The 24,359-nt window shown below is 34.8% G+C and overlaps 1 protein-coding gene across 5 annotated transcripts in view; it reads left to right on the forward strand.

Annotated features, from left to right (window-relative positions):
- The window catches only part of LOC120527397 (coiled-coil domain-containing protein 158-like), an 87,705-nt gene that overhangs the window by 48,663 nt on the left and 14,683 nt on the right, over positions 1–24,359 (forward strand). For 3 of the 5 annotated variants that reach the window (XM_039750767.1, XM_039750768.1, XM_039750769.1), the window contains 12 exons: positions 2,810–2,929; positions 3,111–3,308; positions 10,604–11,044; positions 11,927–12,095; positions 12,974–13,126; positions 13,832–13,944; positions 16,169–16,327; positions 18,751–18,843; positions 19,398–19,511; positions 20,126–20,274; positions 21,140–21,208; positions 21,518–21,585. In XM_039750767.1, coding sequence (XP_039606701.1) covers positions 2,810–2,929; positions 3,111–3,308; positions 10,604–11,044; positions 11,927–12,095; positions 12,974–13,126; positions 13,832–13,944; positions 16,169–16,327; positions 18,751–18,843; positions 19,398–19,511; positions 20,126–20,274; positions 21,140–21,208; positions 21,518–21,585 — 1,846 coding nt within the window. The remainder of the gene's footprint in view (positions 1–2,809; positions 2,930–3,110; positions 3,309–10,603; positions 11,045–11,926; positions 12,096–12,973; positions 13,127–13,831; positions 13,945–16,168; positions 16,328–18,750; positions 18,844–19,397; positions 19,512–20,125; positions 20,275–21,139; positions 21,209–21,517; positions 21,586–24,359) is intronic. The other 2 variants (XM_039750770.1, XM_039750771.1) reach the window with 2 other exon arrangements.

Consider the following 24,359-nt stretch of genomic DNA (forward strand, 5'->3'; position numbering starts at 1 on the left):
TACTTTTTGTAGACTAGCCTTTTACAGTAACAACAGCATTGCATTTTTGGGGAAGGGGCTATTCAGTCTATTCAGGAATGGTTTTGGTTCATTGTTCAAGGCGGATTTGGTCCAGGTTGCTCCGGTTAGTCAACTGACATGTTCACTGCAAACTATAAATGTTGGCTGAGGTTAGGGTTTGAATGGTCATTCACCAGATTAGTTTCTCCAAGGTTTCTTTGGTCTTGTGCAGGGGTCTTCAATCACAGTCCTGGAGGGCTGCAGTGGCTGCAGGTTTTTGTTCTAACCCCGTTGCTTAATTAGAAAGCAATTCTTGCCAATAATTTAATTTCATAGTTTGTTAGTGCTTTAACTCTGCTATGTCAGGTAATTCTCATATCCTAGATTTTCTTCCCCTTTCTAAGGATATCATCCAAATGATTTGAAGGCTAAAATGGATGAGTAATTCTCAGTCCATCAATTTTTTCTCTTCATTTTCCTTAAAAGTGTTTAATTAAACCCAGTAGTGCAGATAAATACACACAGGTGTAAATGGTAACAAGCTTAATGGAGAAATGCTGGTGTCTTGTCATTTTCATGTTATTGCTAATTAGATGCAATTAAAAACTGAGAATACAGCTGTTTAAGTCTAAAATAAGCAATAAGGGTTCAAAATCTTAACGAGCGAGACAACTAAAATGAAGCAGAAGTTTTACTTGAGCAATAAGTGCTTTGTATTAAACAACTGGATTGGAGCAAAAACCCGCAGTCACTGTGGCCCTCCAGAACCGTGATTGAGGACTCCTGGTCTTGTGTTAGGGGTATTTGTCCCACTGAAAGATGAGCTTTCTCCAAATCTTCAGTTTTAGCAGTTTAAAACCGGTCCTCTAATTGTATTGGCATGTAGTTTTGAAGGGCAACCTTTTCTAGACAGGGTCTGAATTTTTGACCTACCTTCCACTTATTGATAACTAGCAAAATATCCGCGCTTTGCAGCAGAGAAGTAGTGTGTTAAAGAAGTTATGAGAAAGAAAAGGAAACATTTTAAAAAATAACATAACATGATTGTCAATGTAATTGTTTTGTGACTGTTATGAGTGTTGCTGTCATCAAGGATTTGATTATCATTATTTCTTTCAATCAGATTCGTATTTGGAGGATGTGTTGTAGGCTATGGCCGTATATATGTACGTAAGTAGGATTCAGTTATGACCGTTACGCATAGAATTTCGAAATGAATGAATGAGCCTGCCAAATTTCAGCCTTCTACCTACATGGGAAGTTGGAGAATTAGTGATGAGTGAGTGAGTCAGTCAGTCAGTGAGGGCTTTGCCTTTTATTAGTATAGATCAAATCAGCAGTGGCCCACTGCGATATCTGAACTCTTGGATATTGCTTTGTACCCCTTTACTAATTTATTTTTATGTATTATTTTATTTCTGCCTTCTTTGTAATGTACTTTATTCCTTTAAGTTTTGCTGTTGAAATAATGAGTTCTTAACTGTGGGATTTTTATCCTGTGTTTGTGGCAATGATTTTAATTATTTACTGGTGAAAGCCTATTGTAAGGTTATTTTGTCATCAGTTGTTTTTTTACCTGTGTAAACGTACACTTTTTATTTTCTCCTTGAATTTTTTTAAGCAGTAAACAATGTTGCATGCATTCAACATACATATTTTGAATGTCCGTGCTTTAAAATCACAAAAGATTTTCAGTGTAAGATTTATTATTCAGTAAAATCGATCAGGGGAAAGTCAAAGTATCCATTCTTTATATGAACCCATTTATTCCGTTGCAAGGTGAAGTGGGCTGGAGCCTGTCATCATAAGCATTAAGTGGAAGGCAAGAGCCAGCCTTGTGTCCATCACAGGACACATTCACATACTAGCTTTACAGTTAGCTTTCTCATGGGTGATGATCTTGTCCCTTCTGTGTGTTATTAGGTCAGGATGTAGTACCACATTGGTAGTGATAAGTAATGTCATAAAGTGCAGGCCTGATATCTCCATGCTAAATTCGAAGATGCACATACTGCATAACTATATTCTATTTAAGTAATATTACCATTCTTTGTTTCTTAATCTAAAGATATACTGTTTGTTTTTAAACTACATGAAATCTAAATAAATAAGATCTGTTTTCTTAGTAGCAAATAAACTTTTGTTTTGCTCATTGCTCAGTAAATAAATGGTTCACCCTAGTTGCAATTAAGTCCCTTGAAAATTTTTTTCCTCTGTCATTAGGTACACTTTTTTAAATACATTCCATGATACATTTAAATATTCCAATATTCATCGGATAAACTATTGTTTTATTCATGAAGAGAATTATTAATTTGCACTTTCTGAATTATATCAATGCATTTTTTGTTGTTTTAAAAATGATTTGTTAATTAGGGAATATTCAGATATAAAGAATACATCAGCTACTCATTTTATTACATTTTTACACTGGAAATTTAATTTTTATTGCCTTCATTTTTCATTTTATAAGTGCACCGTATAATTATTTTGCTGGATAGAACTGAATTGCCATTAGAATCACCATTAGTTTAAGCATTAAATTTAAACTCAAATCTTTTAAATGGCACACGATTTTATTTCTTTAGGCAGTCTTAATAATAAATAGTTTTATCTTTCCAGGGTTTTACTGTCTTGGCATTATAATAATAGTGTTCTTTCCAAGGATTCTTTCTCCTTGGATTTAACCTTTTTTATTGTTCATTTACTGCATATTGCAAGTGTCTTTTAGTAATATAACTTAAAAGTGTATGAAATATAAAAGTTATATTTCACTGTTAATAATACGTATTTTTTTCCTCTGTTAAAGATTGAGAGTTTAGAGAAGAGCTTGAGTCAAGCTCGGTCAGAATCAGAGTTTGCAAAAAAGGAAAGTGGCCAGCGCAGGCAGGAATTTAGAATTCTGGAAACACAGTATCAGCAGATTATGGTAGGTAAAAATATTGAAGCCAAAAAGCAATCTAAGGATTTGTACAACAGCATGCAATCAGTCATACAATATCTAGCCGTTTCATTTGTTAATTGTTGATTACTTGATATAAGTAATTTGAACTGATCAGTGAAATGTAATAACTAATGTTTTCTTAAAATTAATTACTTTAAATATTTAGGCTGATCTGCAAAATGTGAAAGATGAACTGATTATGGAAAAAGAACAGAACAAGGAACTGAGGGAGAGTGATGCGACAAATACCATAACTATAGCTAATCTGAAAAAGGAACTGGAAGAGCAGAGCAAGCAGTCACACCACCTAGATGACCTTGTAAACACACTAAAAGATAACTGCCAGGCCTATGTAGAGCACCAGGTAATCAACTGAAAATTACTGCATTGTAAAGAATAATGTATAACTGATTAAAAAATAAGTAATGGATGTTTTATATAATAAAGTGCATTGTGCTGAAACATACTGTTATGAATAACCAGACAGTACCTAGTCTAAAGTTAATGGGTGCATCTGCCTTCCATTACAAAACTTAAGACTTGCTATTGTACAGGTTTTCCATCTCACATCTTTTCTTGATTGTATTGTTATAAAGTCGCCAGTTTACTTAGTATTTTATCATGCTATGCATTTTATGATGCATATGAAACTGTGTTATTAGGAGAAACATGAACATATCATGAAATTCTGTACAGATAATGGCTGTCCATGGAATTAAACCCATGGCTGAATTGTTGGGAGGCCTGAATAGTAAATGCAAAGCCCTATGTTTTTGTCGCAAGACCACCTCTAAGTAACTGCTATAGTACCTCTATTAATCAATACAGTAACTCTGTCTTGCATAATTCTTGGGCTGATTTTAATGCAACTAGAAATTGAAAATGAAGTGTTAAAAAGAAAAATGTTAGGTACTAGGAAAAGATTATGCCCTGTGTATCTCATCTTTAATTGTATCATATTATAAATATTAAGTGCAAAAAGAAATAATAATTTTTACTTTTACAAAATTTATTTAAAATATTGTAAGATGTATGATTACAAAATGCCCTGCAGACATAGGATTGATAGCAAGCAAATTCTTTAAATTTTTTAAAAGAAACCTTTTTTTTTTTATTTATTTATTTATTTATTAATTTTATTATAATCAATACATAGTAATCAAGTTTTTACAAAAAAAAAGAATTATGCTAAGAACAGATCGATCCCCACCCTTGAGAGAGAGAGCAAGCCAAATGGTGTAAAATTTAAGGCTTGTAAAAAATACCTAAATCAACAAATTCTCTGTGCTTTATACCTTTTTAATATCTCTTTATTATAAAAGAAAATCTTGAGACTTTTTCAAGTCCCGCGAGACAAGACTATTGTCAAGCGATTTTGTCAAGTCCCGCCCTCCTCTCAACCATTTACAACCACGCACAATGTCCACTCACCTCTCATTCGTGTGAATGCTTTTTTCAGACACAGTTCCTGCACTCTCAGCTCTTATAAATTTTTACATTTTCCTCACTTTAAGTTCCCAATAAAAGAAGATTTATTATGTCAAAATCGTATTGATGAATTTCATTCCGAAGTGTTATCAACAGAAGAAATGAGTACACAGGCATCCTAGCTCCGAGAAATGATGAAGTCAAACAAATTAACGCAAAAATTGTCGATTAGTTACACGGCAATGACATGTAAAATTTTAACAGGCGCCAAGGAAAGGTATTGTAGTACATCTTCTGCGGATAACATTAGACACCAAAGGAAATCTTGATATGCTATTCATATTAAAACATTTACAGTTTCCCTTTAGAATAGCTTTTGCTATGACAATTAACAAATTACAGGGACAAACATTTGAAAAAGTTGGTTTATTTATTAGAGAGAGAGAAACAATATTCACTCACGGGCAGTTATACGTTGCGTTGTCACGATGTAAGTCCAAACACGGAATTAAAATTCAATGTAATATTGGCTAAAAGTTAATTCAAAAAATTGTTTTTACTGAAGTTTTACAGTAAAATTGTAAGTTTAAAAAGGATTTGCGTTTTAATTTCAAAGCCAAAAAGAATGAAAACGTATAAAGCAGCGAATACCTCTTATGCAACATGAAACATATCTTTTCAATTTATTACGTTTTACTATTTTTTACTATGGTTAATTACTCTCTGTAATGTAAAATAGTTAGTTCTATTATTCATATATAACAATTCCCATGAAAATAACAATCTGTTTGAATTGTACATCTGCTTCCCCACATGCGAGTAGTAGATCCACAAAGTGGCTATTACATAGCGCCCGCCTGGGGTTTGGCGAGCAAAGCAAGCAGGAGGCAGAGCCCCCTAGTTAATTAAATCCCTCAAATAATATGAGTTAGTAACACTACTCGCTGCACTACTGCTCCATCTTTTTTTGATGTCTGTTAATTTTTCAACATCTACCATGCACTCTTTAACATGAACAGGTTTGTGTATTAGGCCAGATACTAAGGCAGAATTTTGAGTAGTATACATGTCAGTTTGCTATTTAAATAATATCTGTAAGCGTGTTTAGCTAGGTGACAAACTGTAAAATATACCGTAAATGTAAAAACTTATTTTGTTATGTTAAAAAGGTAGGCTACTATATATGAAATATCATTTAAAAAGCAGTATCAGAATTTTCTGCTGTACCTGTATTATATTTTAACATGCTATGCTTGTGATAATTGATGTGCTCTATGTTAATACAAAGCTTGTGGTATATAAAGATATGTTTAAAGCACTTGATGGAATAATTTGATCTTGTTGATATTGAATGAGCAAGTTTTCATATTGGTTTTTAAACTTTTGCATTAAATTACACAATTGAAAAAAGCTGAAACTGAACACAAATGAAAGATATTGAAAATGTCATTTATCAAAACTCCCTGCGAGACACTCTGTACATTGTACATTCATGTACAATGAATCTCAAAACTGAGGTCATGAAGTTATTCATAATTTACACAAAGCACATTTCAAATTGATAATCCCTTGAGCAGTGTTGTAGGAATGAACTAGTTTACCTTGAATTTGGATGTATTTTCTGATACCCACATTTTGTGTAGGTTCTTCTTTTCAATGCTGCTTTGTTTCAAATTTGATCAACTTACCTTTTGAAAAGTTTCTTTCATTGATAGTAAGGAATCACTAATTTCTTTCATGTTTGTTCATTTATATTTCATACACTACACTTGTTGATCAAGTTCTGCCTATCATATGTAGCCCTAGACAGCTGGGTGCCAGAACTAATACACACACTGAAAGTACACAGTTAGGGGTAAGATTGATTGGGGGGCAGTCTGCTTGATCTGAATTTGAGGCACAAATCGTTTTTGGATTTCTGTATTAGTCACGGATTGTCCATAACAAGAACCATTTTGCAATAATCATATTTAGGCTTGATATCAGAGTAAGTTCCTTGTACTAAAGGTCAGTGACAGACAAGAAAGATGCTGAGATGTTAACTTATCAGCTTTTAGTGTTCAGCTGGCTCAGACTAGAAGTCTGAAATGAGTAATGAGGGTCTATTGGGAGCAATTAGTGAATGTCCTTTGTTTAGAAGGAGTTTAACTTGCTTTCTGGGGTAGCTTTAATTGCTTCTTGCGTACTTCTTGCAAATTGCGAACAGAAACTTTAATTGTCTGAGCTGGCGGGAGCTATGAAAAAATAGTTTTTAGTGCTGGTCTTCCCGGCAGCTATAGGACCCAGTGGTGGACACTGAAGGTGAGGGAAGCTGTCAAATGGGGGGAGGGGGTGGGGTGGGTGAAGACATATTCTGTGAAATATTAGCAAAGGAGTGTGCTCATTGATTGAAAGATACTACTTGGCCAAAAAGGCAGCAGCTGCAGGAGTTGCTGAAAAAAGTCTTTTAAAGCCATGTTTTATTTGGTGAGACCATCTAAAGTTACTTTCAGACATTCTTCAATGGATTCTGGCAGTTCAGTGATTAAGGAAAGGTGGATGCAGTGACCCTGAGGCTGTTCTCAAGGTGTATTGGCCTCAACTAGGAATATCATCAACATGTGGAAGGGGGTACTTGGAGAAATTCCACAGCAGATGTGATCCTGGAAGTGTTGGTTAGGGTTGAGTCCACCTCTGTGACTAAAGTTGCTGTTTTAATTAAAAAGTTAAAATATTAAAATATGGCAAGGCTACAGGTATGGGTGATAAATTCTGCCTGGAAATTCTGAAAGCCCTTTATGTTGTGTTTTGTTTAGTTTATTGCAGTATTGTGAGAAAGTTAGTAATGGTGCCTTGTGTTTTGGAAACTAGGCTAGTAATCTCCACATTTTAAAAGGAGGGACAAGAGGATGTGCTCTAGTTACCAAGGAATCTACTCTTCAACATCCCAGGGAAAGCTAGTGTACTTGTACTACAGTGTACATTCCTATGACAGTGTACTTAAGACAGACTATGTTGTATTTTAGATTAAGATGCATTATGGTTTCTTTTCCGTCCTAGTACTGGAAAAGTGGAACATCACTTGTCTATAAATAGACATGCAAAAATAAACTGAATTGAATTAAATTAAATATTTAAGGAGTCATAGGAGTTTGCCAGTCGTGTTTATATTTGTTTTGTGACACACTACATGGAGTATACCTCTAGACAGGCCCCTGAACACCTGAGATTTGCTCAGGAGAGGCAGGAAAAAGTTACCAGGGATACAGTTGGCTGGTCTGTTTGGCTTGACATATTTTCCACCGCAAATCTAACTAGGAAGAGTGGAGTAAAAGTATATGAATGAATAACAAATAATCAGGAATGCCAATTTTTTGTGTCATGCTATTAGAGTTCATGGCCAGCTTCTCATCTACTCCATGAATTTTAAGAAAGCTTTTATGTTTAAAAAAAAAAAAAAAAAAAATTAAGCAGTTAAGGTACGATACTGATAAAAATAAGGAAAATATGTAATATTGTGTGTATCGCATGCAGCTGTTGAGAGAGGCATATGAGTAGCAGCTTTTCAACATTCTGACTGAAGCTACTTCACAAATAGACATAGTATGAACTTTCCTTGGAGCAAAAAAATCAATGAACATTTACTCAGTATTATATTGGAGAAATTTTACGGCAGGCATTGGAAGATCTGAGGTATTTTAATACAGGATACAGAGGGGAAAGGGTGCTGTATAGCATTAGATATTATGGCTGGTAGCAGAATTTTTATAAATGTTAATTTTTTAATGAGAAAGATTGTCTACTCAAGGCAGTTGAAATGCCACTGTATTTAGGCTGCATTTGAAAGAGGCCGTCATTTCCTTGGTATTCAGACCCTTTGCATATTTTCACAGTTTTTTGATCTATGAGATACAATATGTAAACATTTTATTCCAGTTTGGGATTTAATTGCAAACTCAACTGCAGAACAAAGATAAGAATTAAAGGCAATATTAGCTGGTAGACAACCAACCAAAGTGGAGGTATTTATTGCTGCAAATGATAGCCTAACCAAATGCTAATGAATGAAGCCTTTATGTTTCGACTTTTAGATATCTCCTAACAAATAACACATTTTGTCTTCAGAATTATCCTCACAGAGTATGCAAGTTTACCATAAAAAATGCAGATTTAAACAACATTAATGATCAAGCAATATTCAAAAGCCTATAAATTGTCTAAAAACCTTTGTCAGGTACTCTGCATATATTTTTTAGGAAACAGGTCAAGATTAAACAGTTTTTGATTTTGCCAAGTCTACTTCATTTTTGATTTGACTTAAAACATACAAGTCAAATTTATTTAAGCTGAAACATACCAAGAAAAGGCATCCTTTCATTCTTCCTAAAACAGTAGGTTAACTTTTGTAGGTGCATACTAACACACACACACACACACACACACACACACACACACACACACACACACACAATATATTATTTTCTTTTTTCAATTTTTTTCCATATTTGTCTTGTAGTTGCAATAAAATTTCACAGAAAATCTGAACTTGTGTAGCACTGAGAAACTTAACTGAAGCAGTTCTTTATGCACTCCAATACCAAATGTGAAAAATAATGAAATTGAAAGTAATAGATAAAATGTGTTTAATTTATCACACTCCACACAGGAATCAATAGACTAGGAGAATTTTAAACAAATATCACCCTTTTCATTTTTAAAAGTCTATCTAGAATATACATTAATCAATTTAACAAAAACATTTTGACCATTGTAGCACATATAGGTCATTTATTTAAAACATTAACATATATAACTTTCAACTTAATCTGATTCAGGGTGGCAAGAAGAATACATAGCATTAATAATGAAAAATGAGTGAAAATGAATTCTATGCAAAAGATCAGAAGCAACATTTAGGGTTTTGGGAAACAGGTGAAGGATAGTAGCTAAGAGTCAAAACTTTCTATTTTGTAGCTAGGTTTAATGATGCTGCTGCCTGGCTGAGATCCGAATTGTACCATTTTTTGTGCTCTTACAACAGCAAAGTGACACTGCCTCTTTATGCTTTATAATTGAGTATTGTGAGCAATATTACTGATTGCAATGACTTTTTCAAAGTCTTGTACTGTAGGTGTATTGCCATCTGAGCTTTTCCACAATTAATACAAGTCATTTGGCTCTGACTTGGTTTCAGTTATTTGTTCGTGGTGCTAGGTCTCGTAGGCCTTAGCTGTTCAGGAGGGGGCACGATCAATTCGGGGAGGCTGGACACAGCATAAACTTGGAGAGTTCAAAAAGAGTCAGAAGAGAAGAGTGAAGAGCTCTTCAACAGGCCAGTTTTAAGCCAGGTTCGACTCAGCAGTGACTGTTCTTCACAGTGACCTAGTGCATGCAGCTTGGCTCCACGTGGGACATTTCTTTATTGGTCAGTCCACTTTCTAATTGGCTATTTGTAGCCAATTTGCCTGCAGTTTCTGTGTTATGAGCCTGTTTACATGCTGATGTTCTTTTCTTATTGGGATGTTTTTATTAATTTTTCCAATAATGTGTCCCAAATGGAGTTGCTTGCTTTTGAGTCTGGTTGTGATAGTTTTTTTCAGAATACAATACATCTGCCTGCCTGCATTGAACAAAATTCTCTTTACACAATATTTTAATTTACAAATTTAACTACATCATGATCTAAACAGGCTAAACACAATTATATTTTAGCAAATGCCTTTTATAAACATGCATAATGCTGTTGGTTTCTGAAAATGCTATTTTTTTTTTTATTTTATTTTGTTGGTATTATAATTGATTAATACTTAACACTGAATATCATCGGTGATGGTTTCATGAACATATTACAAATAATATCATTTATTGCTTAATTAATTGGCCCTGAAGAAATGCTATTTGAGATTTTTCCCTACACACTGTTTAGTGTTTATTTGCAAGCGTTTAGTGCAGTTGGGCCTTTTAAGCTCAATAATAAACCTTGTAGAATGCCCATCTCTTAAATCATTTTGGCTTGTTCATTATTCTTTCACATGTTATAAGTTAAGATAGACTAAATCAATGTACCTGAAAACCATTTGGGTTTTAATTTCATGACCCAGGATGTTCAGACTAAGCAGAAGGGTACCTAGTCATAATTTACTTTTGGCAACCCTCTATATTCAGACTAGAAGAAATTTACTTTACAGTTTAAACCTACAGTATGTAATGTTACAAATCTGACTAAGATTTTACTCTGTGTATTTTATGCAGCTTGTAGCTGGAAAAAGGGAGAAAGACGCACTTGACAAAATACTGTCTCTAGAGAACCAGCTAGATGTAGTCATGGACGAGCTGAAGAGCTTTAAAGATATCCAGAAAAATGTGGCACATCTTCATACTTGTCTGGAGGAAAAAGAAAAAGATTTCCAGGAATTAGCCACAGAAAAACAAAATATCTATCAACTTCTGGAGGCAAAGAACCAAGAACTATGTACAAAAGAAGCCGAACTAGGGCAACACATTTCTGAGGAAAATGCTGCAAAGCTTAAACTTGCAGAAAATGAGCAAAAGATTAAGATATTGCAACAGCAAGTTGAAAATGTTGCTCTTATTGCAGGGCAGCATAGCCGCAACTTTGAAGCTACACAGAATGAGAAGATGCAGCTTCTGAAGGATATAGGAGAAATAAAACAAGAGGTGCAACATCTAAAGGTTGGCATTATAAGCATGTAATTTATTTAATAAGAGATGATCTTTAAATTTCTTTGGTTAAATGATTTTAGTCAAAGATGTGGAACAATAGTTCCAACATCTGCACAGTTTTTGTGACTCAATAGTTCTCAGTTATTTGAGAATTTCTTAATTCTGATTTTAACCTAAAAATCCCATAAAAGTACATTGCATTAATTGTATATTTTCACAGTCAAAAAATGAATACAATAAATGTATAAAACAATGATTTTAAAGACATACATGCATGTAAACTTACATGTAAGCAGTGTTTTAGCTGTCAATATCATTTGTTTCATTATGAAAGATTTTTAATAAATATTTGCTCTTTCACTGTAAAGTCGCAGAAAACTTAATTTGCAAAAAGTTAGTATATTTACATATTGAATTCTCCCTTTAAATTGTTCTGGATGGCCCACACATTTATGCTGTGAGAAACAAAAACAAAGATGGCTAGAAAAGGTTTTTTTTTTTCTGTGTGTGCTGGTTTTTTTGTGGTTGTAGAAGCAGATTTTATTTTGTTTTTTTTTTTAATAAACTTGTGAGCTAACTACATCACAAAATCAACCTTTCCTTTTCCACCAGACAACATGAAATAATACTATTAAAACTATTAAACACTGAATTTGTATCAATTGATCTGTATGTTTCACTGCCTCACCCCCAAATATACTTTATGCCGAATACTATGCTTATATTTTGGTTAATCACATTAAAAAAAATATTATGATTGTATAGCCATCCTTTCTTTTAATGTTACACAATTACCCAGCATGTTTATTTAACAAAGCTGAGTAAGGAAATGGAGATATATTCTGAAATACAGCGTTATGAAGTACATTTTCTTGTTGTTATTTGGCATAGATAACAAAGAAAAACTTAAATGACAGACTTAAAGAAATTGAGTCAGTGAAGACGGACCTGATGGAATCAAATTCTGAGAAAACGAATATTATCAAAGAGCTCACCTTGGAGAAAAATCAACTTGAAACAAAGCTTGAAGCTCAACAAAATCAGATGGCAAAAATAACAGGTATCATCTTCGCGTCTTTGCAGTTTCAAAGATAAGTGATTGAATATTAAGAATAAAATAATTGGAGGGCTTTCTCTTTTTTCCCCTCTATTTGAAGAACGCTTCCTTTGTGTTACACTATGTGTGTGTAGAATATATCTTTGCGAAAGACACAATCCTGCCATAAACTTAAATCAGGGCAATTAGGTATTGCCAATCTCCCTGACAACTTTATTTGAGCTGTACATGGAAAAAATAAGCTTCTCTTTGAGGAGATTCAAAAAAGGCATTCACAGTGGCATTATGTCTGCTTTTGGCCAAGTGTAATATTCAGTTCCTTACTTTGTTTTCACATATAGTTAGCACTGCATTGTAGGTTAATTATTTTTAGGCACAGTACATGTTCATGGAAAATCTGACTTGACATATTTTACTTTTTTGCTAAATGTCACATAGTGATTAATCTACCAAGTACTTCATTTTTCTTTTTCCCTCAGCTCAGTTTATATTGGGCCGCAATGGTCCGGTTGGCACTGTTGCCCCTGGAATTCACAGTCATCTCATTCATTACATATATATTGTGGAGTGTGCATCAGGCGCATCTTGTGTTTTTTCTGGGATTCCTTCCACATACAAAACAACCAACTTACTTAGGCTGGCAATTCTAAATTGGCCTGAAGTAAGTTAGTGGAAGTGTGAAAATTAATGTGCTTTGCGATAAACTGGCACCTTGATAAGGGTTGCTTTCTAAATTGTAGTGGAATAAAAGGGTCCAGTAAAAATAGATAAATGGATAATATAAGTGACCATCATTAAATTTTCTTAATTCTGATGTTTTTATATTCAGAGACTTAATGGACATAGTGCTGTACTTAATTGAATATTGAATGGTTTTGCAGAGGAAATGGAAGATATGAAGAAAAAGCATTTCAGTAAATGCGAAGAGATGGAAAAGTTGGAGGCTAAGCTGAATTCACAGCTAACAATAACGAAGGATGAACTGGAGCAAACCAGAAACACTTTGAAGAGCCTTCAGAGAGCTGATGGTCATGGTATAGTATGAGACTGACAAAAATAGAAAGCGTGGCTTGTCAAAGAAGACGGGTGAAGAAAGAAGAATATGTATCTAATGGGAATGTAGTCTTTAGTTATGCCAGTGAAGTGTTAAAATTAGTATAATACAAGCAGAGACAACTCTTATTTATGGTCATCTGGATATAGGTTTCTTTTTTATGCTTATTTTTTTCATAGGGGAATTCACTATTGATTCCTGTCTATAGTATTTCACTGTTTTGATTGGGATGTAATATGAAATATAACATGAAGCAGTAATACAATTAATTGCATTGGTACATGAATACATATTGAACATCAAAAATTACAAATAATGTAATGAGAACATTAATTACTTGTTTCAATCACGAATATGAATTAAAGTAAGTCTTTATGCTAAGGATGATAGTTGATAAAGACTGCAAAGATATTTTTATATAAATAAATGTTTTTGTACTTTTCGCTGTTATGTAAAGCCTTTGTCTGCATATTTTAGGTAATTCTGTGGTCATGTTTTTGTTGTCCCTGATTTTGAATATTTAGCCTTGATTATTTTCTTACTCAGAAAAACTTTAGGGCTTTACCTAGGGTATTGCAATAATATCTAAATTCCCACCTTTATTTTCTGAAGGCAAATTTCATTGTATTTACTCATTAACTTCATATAAGTTGTTTGTTTCAGTATTGCATTTATATTTTGACAGCAATAAAAGTTGCCATGGGAATGCAGAGGCAGATAACATCTAAACGTGGCAAGATTGATGCACTGCAAAGCCGTGTTAACTTTCTAGAGGAAAGTGTTAAAAGTTATTCCTCGGTAAGACTGCCATTTCTCTCATTCTGCCTAAGCGCCAAATTAAACTGCAAAGTTTACTTTAACATTCTCTCATGTATTCACTTATATTGAATAATAAAAGCAAAAATCAGTTTTCCAGTGGAGGTGACATAATGTTGAATGTTATTGTCTCACACATTCTAGGATCCTGGGGGTTAATTCCCAGTGCTGTTACATTGTTGTTTGAGTTACACATTCCCTTTATGTCTGCATGTCTTTTCTCTGGGTATTCTGGTTTCCTCTCATATAATAGTGATGTCCTTGTTGGGTTTATTGATGACTTTTGGTTCAATATAGAGATCAGTGCAGTGCTAATTTTTCAGTCTTGCTTCTGGCTGCTCCTGACAAAGTTCCATCTCATTTCCACACATTTCTGCCTTCTTTCTTCCACTCCAGTAAAATTTCCATATCACTCCCAACCAAATCCCAGTTTTCCCTTTAAAAGGCACATTAATGTGACATGTAGTCTAAGTGCATTGTTAAATTCTTAAAAAAGCAGAATCTAAAAAAAAAAAAAAGTCTAGCCACTAATCACTATGATGCATCTGCTTTTACAGACCGCTATGCATAAGCATCATAATCCCTTTTTCATTTGAAAACTCACTCACACTTATTTAAAGTCTAACAAATAATTCTCCCATTATATTAAAAGGGTGATCAGCTTGCCCCAAGTAACTATAGTCCTGTGAACTTAATGTGCATTATGGGCAGATAAAGGAACAGAATAAGCGTCAAATGGCAGTAACTGGTGTATTAGTAAAAAGTCAACATGTGTAATATGATATTATTTATCTTGACTTTCAGAAAACGTTTGGTGAGTACCATATGTGAGGCTAGGCCTCAAACTAAAAGAGCAGAAGTTCAAAGTACAGTGTGTAGATGGGTCCAGAATTGGCTCAAACACAGGAAATTATGAAAGGAATTAGTTCAGTGGATCCCAGCTGTGATTTTAACATAAGCTCTTACACAAGAACACAGGAACACAGGTGAAAGCTAGTTATGGGTAAATTTTGCAGAAATGTTTCACACAATAATTTACCAAATAGTTTGGTAGACAGTAGGACTTTACAGTGTTTCATATTTAGCTTAATTTTATTTTGGATAGGATTTGTGAGGTTTGATGGACTAAATGGCTTGGTCTCGTCTAAATTGTTGCAGTGTTCTAATATATACATGTACAAATTATTTACATTGATTTACTTTTCAGGAAGCAATTTTCTAAAAGGTTCATCTATGCTTTTTAACAGCTAACGTCTCACTATGTGATTAAAGTCTAACCACTTGTGTTTGTTCACAAATCTTAAATTTGATCCTATACTGCAAAACCTTGTGTTGGGTCCTGTGGGTACCGCAGACCTCTAGTTCACTGTTAGTCATTGTATCAATTGAAAGACTGGTGCCCAACTTTGTGCCTTTTCACGAGCAGCATTATTCTTCTTATACAAATAGGCACATTTTTTTTTACACCCAGATCCTTGTATCCAAATTTGTGGCAGTTTATTAGTCGAAAACTGTTCCTTAGTCTGCTAAAATTCAGCCTGTGAAATGCCCATCTTTCTTAGTAATAAAGTGTATTTTAGTAATCTTAACAGATTTCTCTGTTGTGAAGTGTATATCTTATGTACTCTACCAGTGAAATTCTAAAGTATTCCCAAATTCATCCACCGAACAACTGTGCTGTATTTTAATTTAAATCAATAGCACCCTTTTTTGATACTTTTAATTGTATTTCTTTCTTCCAGTGACATTTTGCAGATCACATGTAATAGCTGAGTGTTGTACCATGTTAGCCATTATGGATGCAATCTGAAGTCAAGCAAAATGACACCTTTTATTGGTTAACTAAAAAAATTACAATATATAAACTTTCGAGGCAGCTCAGGCTCCTTCTTCATACAAGAAACTTGCATATTGTAATCTTTTTAGTTAGCCAGTAAAGGGTGTCATTTTGCTTGACTTCTCGTTGCAGATCACATGTAAAAGGTGTTATAACCCAGCAACAAAAGGGGACCAAAAATATTGAATTGGGACAGGCAATGTTTTTCAGAAATTACATGGCAACTCTGCTGGTCACTGTTTAAAGAAACCTTGGAGCAAAATAATTGGTGGCTGTTAATATGCAGTATTAATAAACAGTTAATAAAAAGGTTGATATGAAAATATACCGATTGTGCTATTAGAGCGGAATGTTTTTTGTTTTATTTAGGAGAAAAAGTATCTCAAGGAAGAAAATATCAGGTTGTGTGAAGAACTTGCTACTGTTGTGGCAGAAAGGGCCACATTAACAAAGGAAATAAGCAATCTCCATAATCTTGAAGGAGATCTGACTGAAAAAACAGGGAAACTAGAAACTGCACTAAAAAAGGTATCTTAAAAAGGATTCTTCATTAATATCAGTGTTAATTATTACCTCGGAATAAATTAATTATTTGAATTATTTATCCCTAATGGATAGTGGACATGTCATTACAATACTAGGAGTTCATTGTTGTCAACTCTTACTTTTTTCATAGTCAAAAGATATGCACTTGAACTATCAATGTCCTTGTGTTTATATAAAGGCAGAGGTAAATTGTCTCAGAATGAGCTAATCTCTTGCACCAGGACAGGCTCTGGCTTTCAAGAATTGATAAATCTTTTAAATATGCATGTAATCTCATCACTTTACTGACTCCAAACTTCACTTTTTTGAGGTCCTAATGTTCATTTGGTCTCTATCCCTTTATGAAACCAAACCAAAGTTTTAAAGCATGGAATCTTTCAGCTGATTGATATTAATGATTTTTAAAGAACCAAAAAAAATGTGCACACTGTTTCAGATCTCTACTTTTGGCTAAAAAATGTAAATCTCAAAAAAGAATTTACATTCAGACTCCAGTGGTTTATAGATATTTTTTATAATTATGTGAGGAAACTAGAGCACCCAGATAATTCCTGCATGGATACCAGTAAGATATGCAGATTCCACACAGACAGTAACTGGGACAAGAACTGAACAAGTCTGTCAATTCTACATGTGAAAACACAAACTAAATATACTAGTAAATGAGGAAATGTTGCATTTTAGATAAAGTATGTAGTTATATGTAAATATGATGTATTCAGTAATTCATTTTCAATAAAATATCAGTACAGTATTTACATTTTTATGAATGAAAATGAGAATAGATCAACATACTACAGACACAGAACAGTAAATACAGTAATTAAGCTGAAGTAGAAATCTGCATCTTAAGTTTTTTTCTAGTCACTGTAGCTGTTCAGGTCTGAATAATAAAATTTAAGGAATAAGTATTTTCACAAAGCATACTTATAACTTATTACAACCCTCTATGGTCAATGCAGACTATATCAAGGTCAGGGGTGCAATCTACACATTTTGATTAGAAGCTGGAAGAAAGTATTTGAAAGCATTAAAAAAGTACTAAATTCACATATGTTCATGCAGTCTCAAAAATATATACCTTCTTGGCTACATACTGGAGTTCTTGCTGTTTTGGAATATATATAAAGACACTTAGATTCTTAACATATTTGCACAACAGAAAATTAAAAGTTTGAAATATAGCACCGAGTTGATGGATGAGTAGTGCTTTAGGTAAATACATTTTAACTTCATTGTTTTTTCTATGCAACCATCTAAAAGTGAAATACCCATTTGCTGATTTAAATATAATGCAATATAATAATATCCAGGATTGTTTTTAGTTGGGAATCCCTTTATAATCTGTTGGTATTTTGTTTTTCATTCGTTTAGAGTGTTCTGTTTTCAACCTTATAAAGCCTTGCTCTAAAAAAGTTTAAAAGTCGATGATAATGATATCACTGCCTGCTAGCCTCCCTAAAATCATCTGCTTGCACTCATTTACAAATGCCAATACTTTATATCTCTTAAATGTGAAAATGTAAAATGTGACTTCATATGCAACATGTTAGACAATTGTTTTATGTTGTCTAGTTTAAATATGTTGTATATTTTAGCAGTTTCTCTTGTGTCCTTTTCTTAATTTAAGTTTTGTTCATTTTTATATTCTTTAATCCTAATTTTGTTAGTGATATTTTAATTGTTGGAAAAATTAAGCATACTAAATCAATCACTTGGCTCCCTTGTTAGACAGTTATAAATTAAACAATACCAAACACTTTGCTTCAGAGCTTTTGTTTGTTTATGATGGAAAATTATATATAACATCTCTGTAATTTTGCTCAGTTTCCCACATGGATTTTTCTAATATAAGTGTGTTTCTGTGTGTGTGTGAGAGAGACAGAGAGAGACTAATCCTTCTGATGATCTGACACATCATTAGGTTTGGTTCCTAATTTACACCCAATGTTCAATGAAAAATGAATGTTTCAGCATTGCACATGTCTTTTAGGGGCATTGCAATGGTAGTACTACTGCCTAGCAGTAGGAAGAGCAGGGTTTGTGTCCTAGCAGTTCCATGTGTACAATGTGCATTGTCTCCCTCTGTCCAAGTGGATTTCCTCCAGGGGTTCTACTCGGGTTTCTTCCCAAAGGCCATGCAGGTTAGGTGAATTGGTGGTGTTGTGTATGTTCTCCTTGCAATGGACTGGCACACTGTCCAGGTATTCTGCATCAAATGATTGCTGGGATTTGCTCCATCTGCCCCATGATCCTGCCCTAGATAACCAAGTTAGGAAGATGGATGGATGGATGAAGACTTTCACTATATCTGTATAACTCTTAACTGCTGAATGTGTCATTTGATATGGCACTTTAAATCCTTTTTACTTTTTTGTTTATGTATTTTTTTTTCTTTCCAATAGACCTCTGGGCAGCTTGCTGAATGCCAAAGAGTTATCCAACAGCAAGAACAAGAACTTGTATATCTGAAACTACAGAATGCTTTGGATGCACGGGTAGAGATTATATTTAAACATTTTTCACGTATTTTATATTTTGAGTAAATATATGTTAAATATAATACATTACAGGGAGAAAAAAAATTCAGCAGCATACTAAAAGGATAAATATTTTATAAAAATTTCTAAGTAATGTCCGACTAATACAGTAAATCTGCTTATGGAAACAATAAGACATAAAATATAATTACACAACAGTGAACATGAAGCATGTTTTATGTGTCTCTTAACAGATAACAGATGACAATATCATACATTATATCTTTTTTGTGCTTTTACTCCTTTTCATTGTACATGGCACATACATTAGGTTGTGGAGTACAGATGTACAATTAACAGTGTACTTAATATTATAACCTATTCCGTTCTTTGCACTTGATTATGAGCACTAGTCATGGGAGCCATGCAAGTAATAAAATATGAACAGGTAATTTCAATAGGAAAATACCTGATAGTTTTTTAACTTTAGAGCTATGCTAATTATTTTAGTACTGTATTGTACTGTATTATTTAGTTACAATATTTCATAATAATTCCTTGTGTTTTTAAAGGAGCTTCATGGTCCAGCCTATAGTTTAGCTGAACAACCACCAAGGCCACAGCTTTACCCTGTTTCTAACTATAACTCGTCAAATATCCAAAAAGCAGCAATTCATCTCTTTGCTGTGAGTGTTAACCAAGAAATTTAATTTTCAACTTTTCTGCGATGGTTGGTTTCTGTTGATATCAATATATTGCTTATTACACTGCTGTTTATCTTTAAGTTTCTTCCTAAATATCTGTTATTACCCTTTCTTTATAATCTGTTACATTTTTACTAGTACTACTTCTTCTTTCTTCTTCTCCCATTAGGGGTTGCCACAGCTGATCATCTTCTTACATATCTTTCTGTCCTCTGCATCTTGTTCTGTTACACCCATCACCTGCATGTCCTCTCTCACCACATCCATAAATCTTCTCTTAGGCCTTCCTCTTTTCCTCTTCCCTAGCTGCTCTATCATTGGCATGCTTCTCCCAATATACCCAGTATCTCTCCTCTATACATGTCCAAACCAACGTAGTCTTGCCACTCTTGCCACTCTCCCAACCATCCAACCTGAGCCGACCCCATTTTTACTATATAGTTTTATAAATGCTTGCACAGTAATACAGTTGTTATGTGAAAAAATATTATAAGAGAATATAAAAGTTTGCATTATTTTTTGTGTCGTCTGTCTAGGCAGGTATTTTTTTCAGAGTAGATTTCCTTAAGTTATTTATGTTTCCACCTTTTCTGTAGCTAAAACCGGAAATTCAGCAGGAGGACAACAAAAAACGTTCTAGTGAACAACAGCTTGGAAATCAAAAGAACCTTTACATCTCTGCCAACTCCATCCCTACTACAGATGTTAATGATTTCCAGAAAATGGCAGAAAAACCGTGTGTCTTGTAAGATTTTAAAATTTTACTTTGGAGCTTATTTGTATCCAACCTGCAAGTACCTGAATGTGTATAAATTACACTATAATATGATATTATAATAAATCTGTGAGCCTGCCAATTGATTGGGCACAAGTCAGGGTTGCTTCCTGATTTGCACACAGAATTGAGAATGGAGTCTGTAGCTTGTGTAACTAGGCAACCTCTAACTTAAAAGTGGCTGATGAAGTACCTAATGCTCAGGCAATGCATGATCTGCCTATAGCACCATGTGTATTCAGTGATTAGATGGGAATTTGCAATGATCAGGCACATATAAAAGTTTTAGATTCTCCTTTTCAGGCCAAGTTGTTAGATACACAGTACTATTTATGGAGACTTTCTATGTTTTAAGAGGTCTTTAAGCAAAATCCAGTATATCAATAATAACTCTGTATCTTGTCAGAGAAAGGGCACTTTGTTGTTGATAAACTACTTAAAAGCACAACACATAGAATATAGTAGTTTTAATGGGTATACAATAAATTACTGTAAATACTGTATTTTGGTTAAATTGAATTCCCTGAGTTCAATGCTATTGTCTGAAAATGAAATACAAACTGTTTATTTTGGCTTTATTTTTTGTGTAGTGTATCATTAAAGATACAAAATATGTGCTGATGTATAAATGTACAGAAAATAGAATGGCATGTTAGGTAAATTACTGTTATTTTATTTTAAGGATTTATTATTGCATTGCTTGGATAATGTCAGATCTTTTTTCTGAAGAATTTCCCTCTAAGTTATTTGAAAGCTGGATATTTGAAGAACATAGCATGCCTTATCATAAGTTTAACGTATACATATGCATTTCAGTATTTCAAATGTTTTGCAGACAAAATATAGGAACAGATATTTCAGTTGGACGAAACAGTATGCAGAGAATCGAAACTTTTAATACCAGGTAAGATGTCTTATGTGGTCAGTTAAAAAAAAAAAGATGATACATTATATCAATAAAATATCAGTTAAAGATAAGTAATGCTTGATACTGTTGCAAAATAGGTTGTTGAGTTCTGAAAATTATGTTCCCACTTTATGAGAGCTGGAGAAGTAGAAAAAGCAAACGGGTTTTAAAGAAATATTTGTCTGTTACATGTGTACTCAGCTTTGTTGAAGTTTCTGCTTGCTCAGTTATAATCTTCTGCTAACTGTGCAAATCCTATAAATGTTACATCGGTATCAGCTTTGTTTCTTAATTTACTGTCTACAGGGATATTTCTACTTTACATACAAGAGACCTGGAAGATGAACCCATAAATCCATCACACACAAACAGGGGTGAGCTATTCTATATACAGTGTAATATACTAGTTACAATGAGCTTAAGTCTAATTAGTGGCTTTTAAAGGGTTGCCTAGTACCTGCTGTTTTTGGATTAGGATCCTGAGACATTAAAACAGGAGAAATGGTTGTAGAAATAGAAAAAATTGTATTACATTTTATTAAAATTATTAGTCACAATTTTTTCTTGCTTTTGTTTTACAGCAATGATATGGGAAGCCATATGCTACCAAGTTGTTGCTAATTTGCATAGTTTAAGTTAGTAATTTGAATGTTTGAATGGAGTACACTGTTATCTATACTAATAAAAGGCAAAGCCCTCACTCACTCACTCACTTATCACTAATTCTCCAACTTCTTGTGTAGGTAGAAGGCTGAAATTTGGCAGGCTCATTCCTTGCAGGTTACTTACAAAAGTTGGGCAGGTTTCATTTCAAAATTCTACACGTAACGGTCATAACTGGAACCTATTTTTCTCCATATACTGTAATGGACGTTAGCTCGACGGCCGTGGGGGGCGGAGCTGCGTGTGACATCATCATGCCTCCCATGTAATCACGTGAACTGACTGCAGTACGTAGAAAAGAAGGAAGAGCTCCCAAAGAACGCTGAAGAAAAACGGCGAATACTTTATTTGCGAGATACAAGTTTAATGAGAAGACACAAGGTATAAACGAGACTTTGGATCACTTTGTAACAGAGTTAAAATTGCTGTAGCGAGAAACTTTTAAGTGCAGGGTCTTAGCTAACATTAAATAAAGCCGTGGATATCGCGAGATCGCACGAGATAGCACCAGCACAGCTCAGAAGCTTCGATGCATGTACTCCGAGCGGCTCACATGAACTGACTATGAACGCAGAGAAAGCAATACCTCTAAAGAGCGCGGAGACTTTTGATCACGTGAACGTGTCTGCAAAAAGTGGCGTTTCCTGCACTTAAAATACTACAAAAGTCGGGCAGCCGGCGCGCGCGCATGCATGCGTAGCTGTGCCGGCCTTTGAGACGCTGACTGCGCTTCTGCCTTAAGTGAAAGTAAACACTTTAATTTTTTTTCCTTCTTCCCATGAGCTATAGCCCAGACAACTGTAAACACGGGATCCCATTTCTAGACCGCGGCAAACTTATATTAAGGCGCTTTGCACTTTTTTTACACGTATACGATTATGAGGTCGTCAGGTCGGATTATGAAGACACGCACAAGAGTGGAGGACCGACAGTGCCATCCCGGCCAGTTATTGGCAGGGCCATCTCTCCAGTCTACACGAGAGCCACCGCGACGCTCATATCGTCAACGAAGACCTACTACCGAGAGATGATCCATATACATTTTAGCTGCTGTTAGTACTACTTACCTGTTGTGTTACAGTCTTTAAAATGTAGTTTACCCGAAACCACTCCAGTAGTGCTCAATGTAGCTTTACTTCTTAAAACGTTAAATGTTTTACTGTTTAATAACTTATAGACTACATTTTATTTTTTTTTTCCCTTGCACTCAGTGACCAAAGCTATACACACATACATATATATACACATATATGTGTATACCTGTATGTATGTATGTGTGTGTATATATATATATATATATATAAACTGCTCAAAAAATGAAAGGAACACTTTGAAAACACATCAGATCTCAATGGGAAAAGGAAATCCTCCTGGATATCTATACTGATATAGACTGGGTAATGTGTTAGGAACGAAAGGATGCCACATCGTTTGATGGAAATGAAAATGATCAACCTACAGAGCCCTGAATTCAAAGATGCCCCAAAAATCAGAGTGAAAAAATTATGTGGCAGGCTAGTCCATTTTGCCAAAATTTAATTGCAGCAACTCAAAGTTGTACGTAGCACTTTGTATGGCCCCTGTGTTCTTGTATACATGCCTGACAACATCGGTGCATGCTTCTAATGAGATGACAGATGGTGTTGTGGGGGATCTCCTCCCAGATCTGGACCAGGGCATCACTGAGCTCCTGGACAGTCTGAGGTGCAACCTGGTGGCATTGGATGGACCAAACATAATGTCCCAGAGGTGTTCTATTGGATTTAGGTCAGGAAAGTGTGGTGGTCAGTCAATGGTATCAATTCCTTCATCCTCCAGGAACTGCCTGCATACTCTCACCACATGAGGCCAGGAATTGTCGTGCACCAGGAGCCACTGTACCAGCATAGGGTCTGACAATGGGTCCAAGGATTTCATCCTGATACCTAATGGCAGCCAAGGTGCCTTTGTCAAGCCTGTAGCGGTCTGTGTGACCCTCCATTGATATGCCTCCCCAGACAATCATTAACCCACCACCAAACTGCTCATGCTGAATGATGTTACAGGCAGCATAATGTTCTCCATGGCTTCTCCAGACCCTTTCATTTCTGTCACGTGCTCAGGGTGAACCTGCTCTCATCTGTAAAAAGCACAGGGCACCAGTGGTGCATCTGCCAATTCTGGTATTCTATGGCGAATGCCAATCAAGCTGCATGCTGCTGGGCAGTGAGCTCAGGGCCCATTAGAGGACATGGGGCCCTTGGGTCACCCTCATGAAGTCTTTCTGGTTGTTTGGATAGAGACATTCACACCAGTGGCCTGCTGGAGGTCATTTTGTAGGGCTCTGGCAGTGCTCATCTTGTTCCTCCTTGCCCAAAGGAGCAGATACTGGTCCTGCTGATGGGTTATGGACCTTCTATGGCCCTCTCCAGCTCTCCTAGAGTAACTGCTTGTCTCCTAGAATCTCCTCCATGCCCTTGAGACTGTGCAGGGAGACACAGCAAAC

This window comes from Polypterus senegalus, chromosome 4 (assembly GCF_016835505.1).
Source record: "Polypterus senegalus isolate Bchr_013 chromosome 4, ASM1683550v1, whole genome shotgun sequence".
NCBI classification, from domain to species: domain Eukaryota; kingdom Metazoa; phylum Chordata; class Cladistia; order Polypteriformes; family Polypteridae; genus Polypterus; species Polypterus senegalus.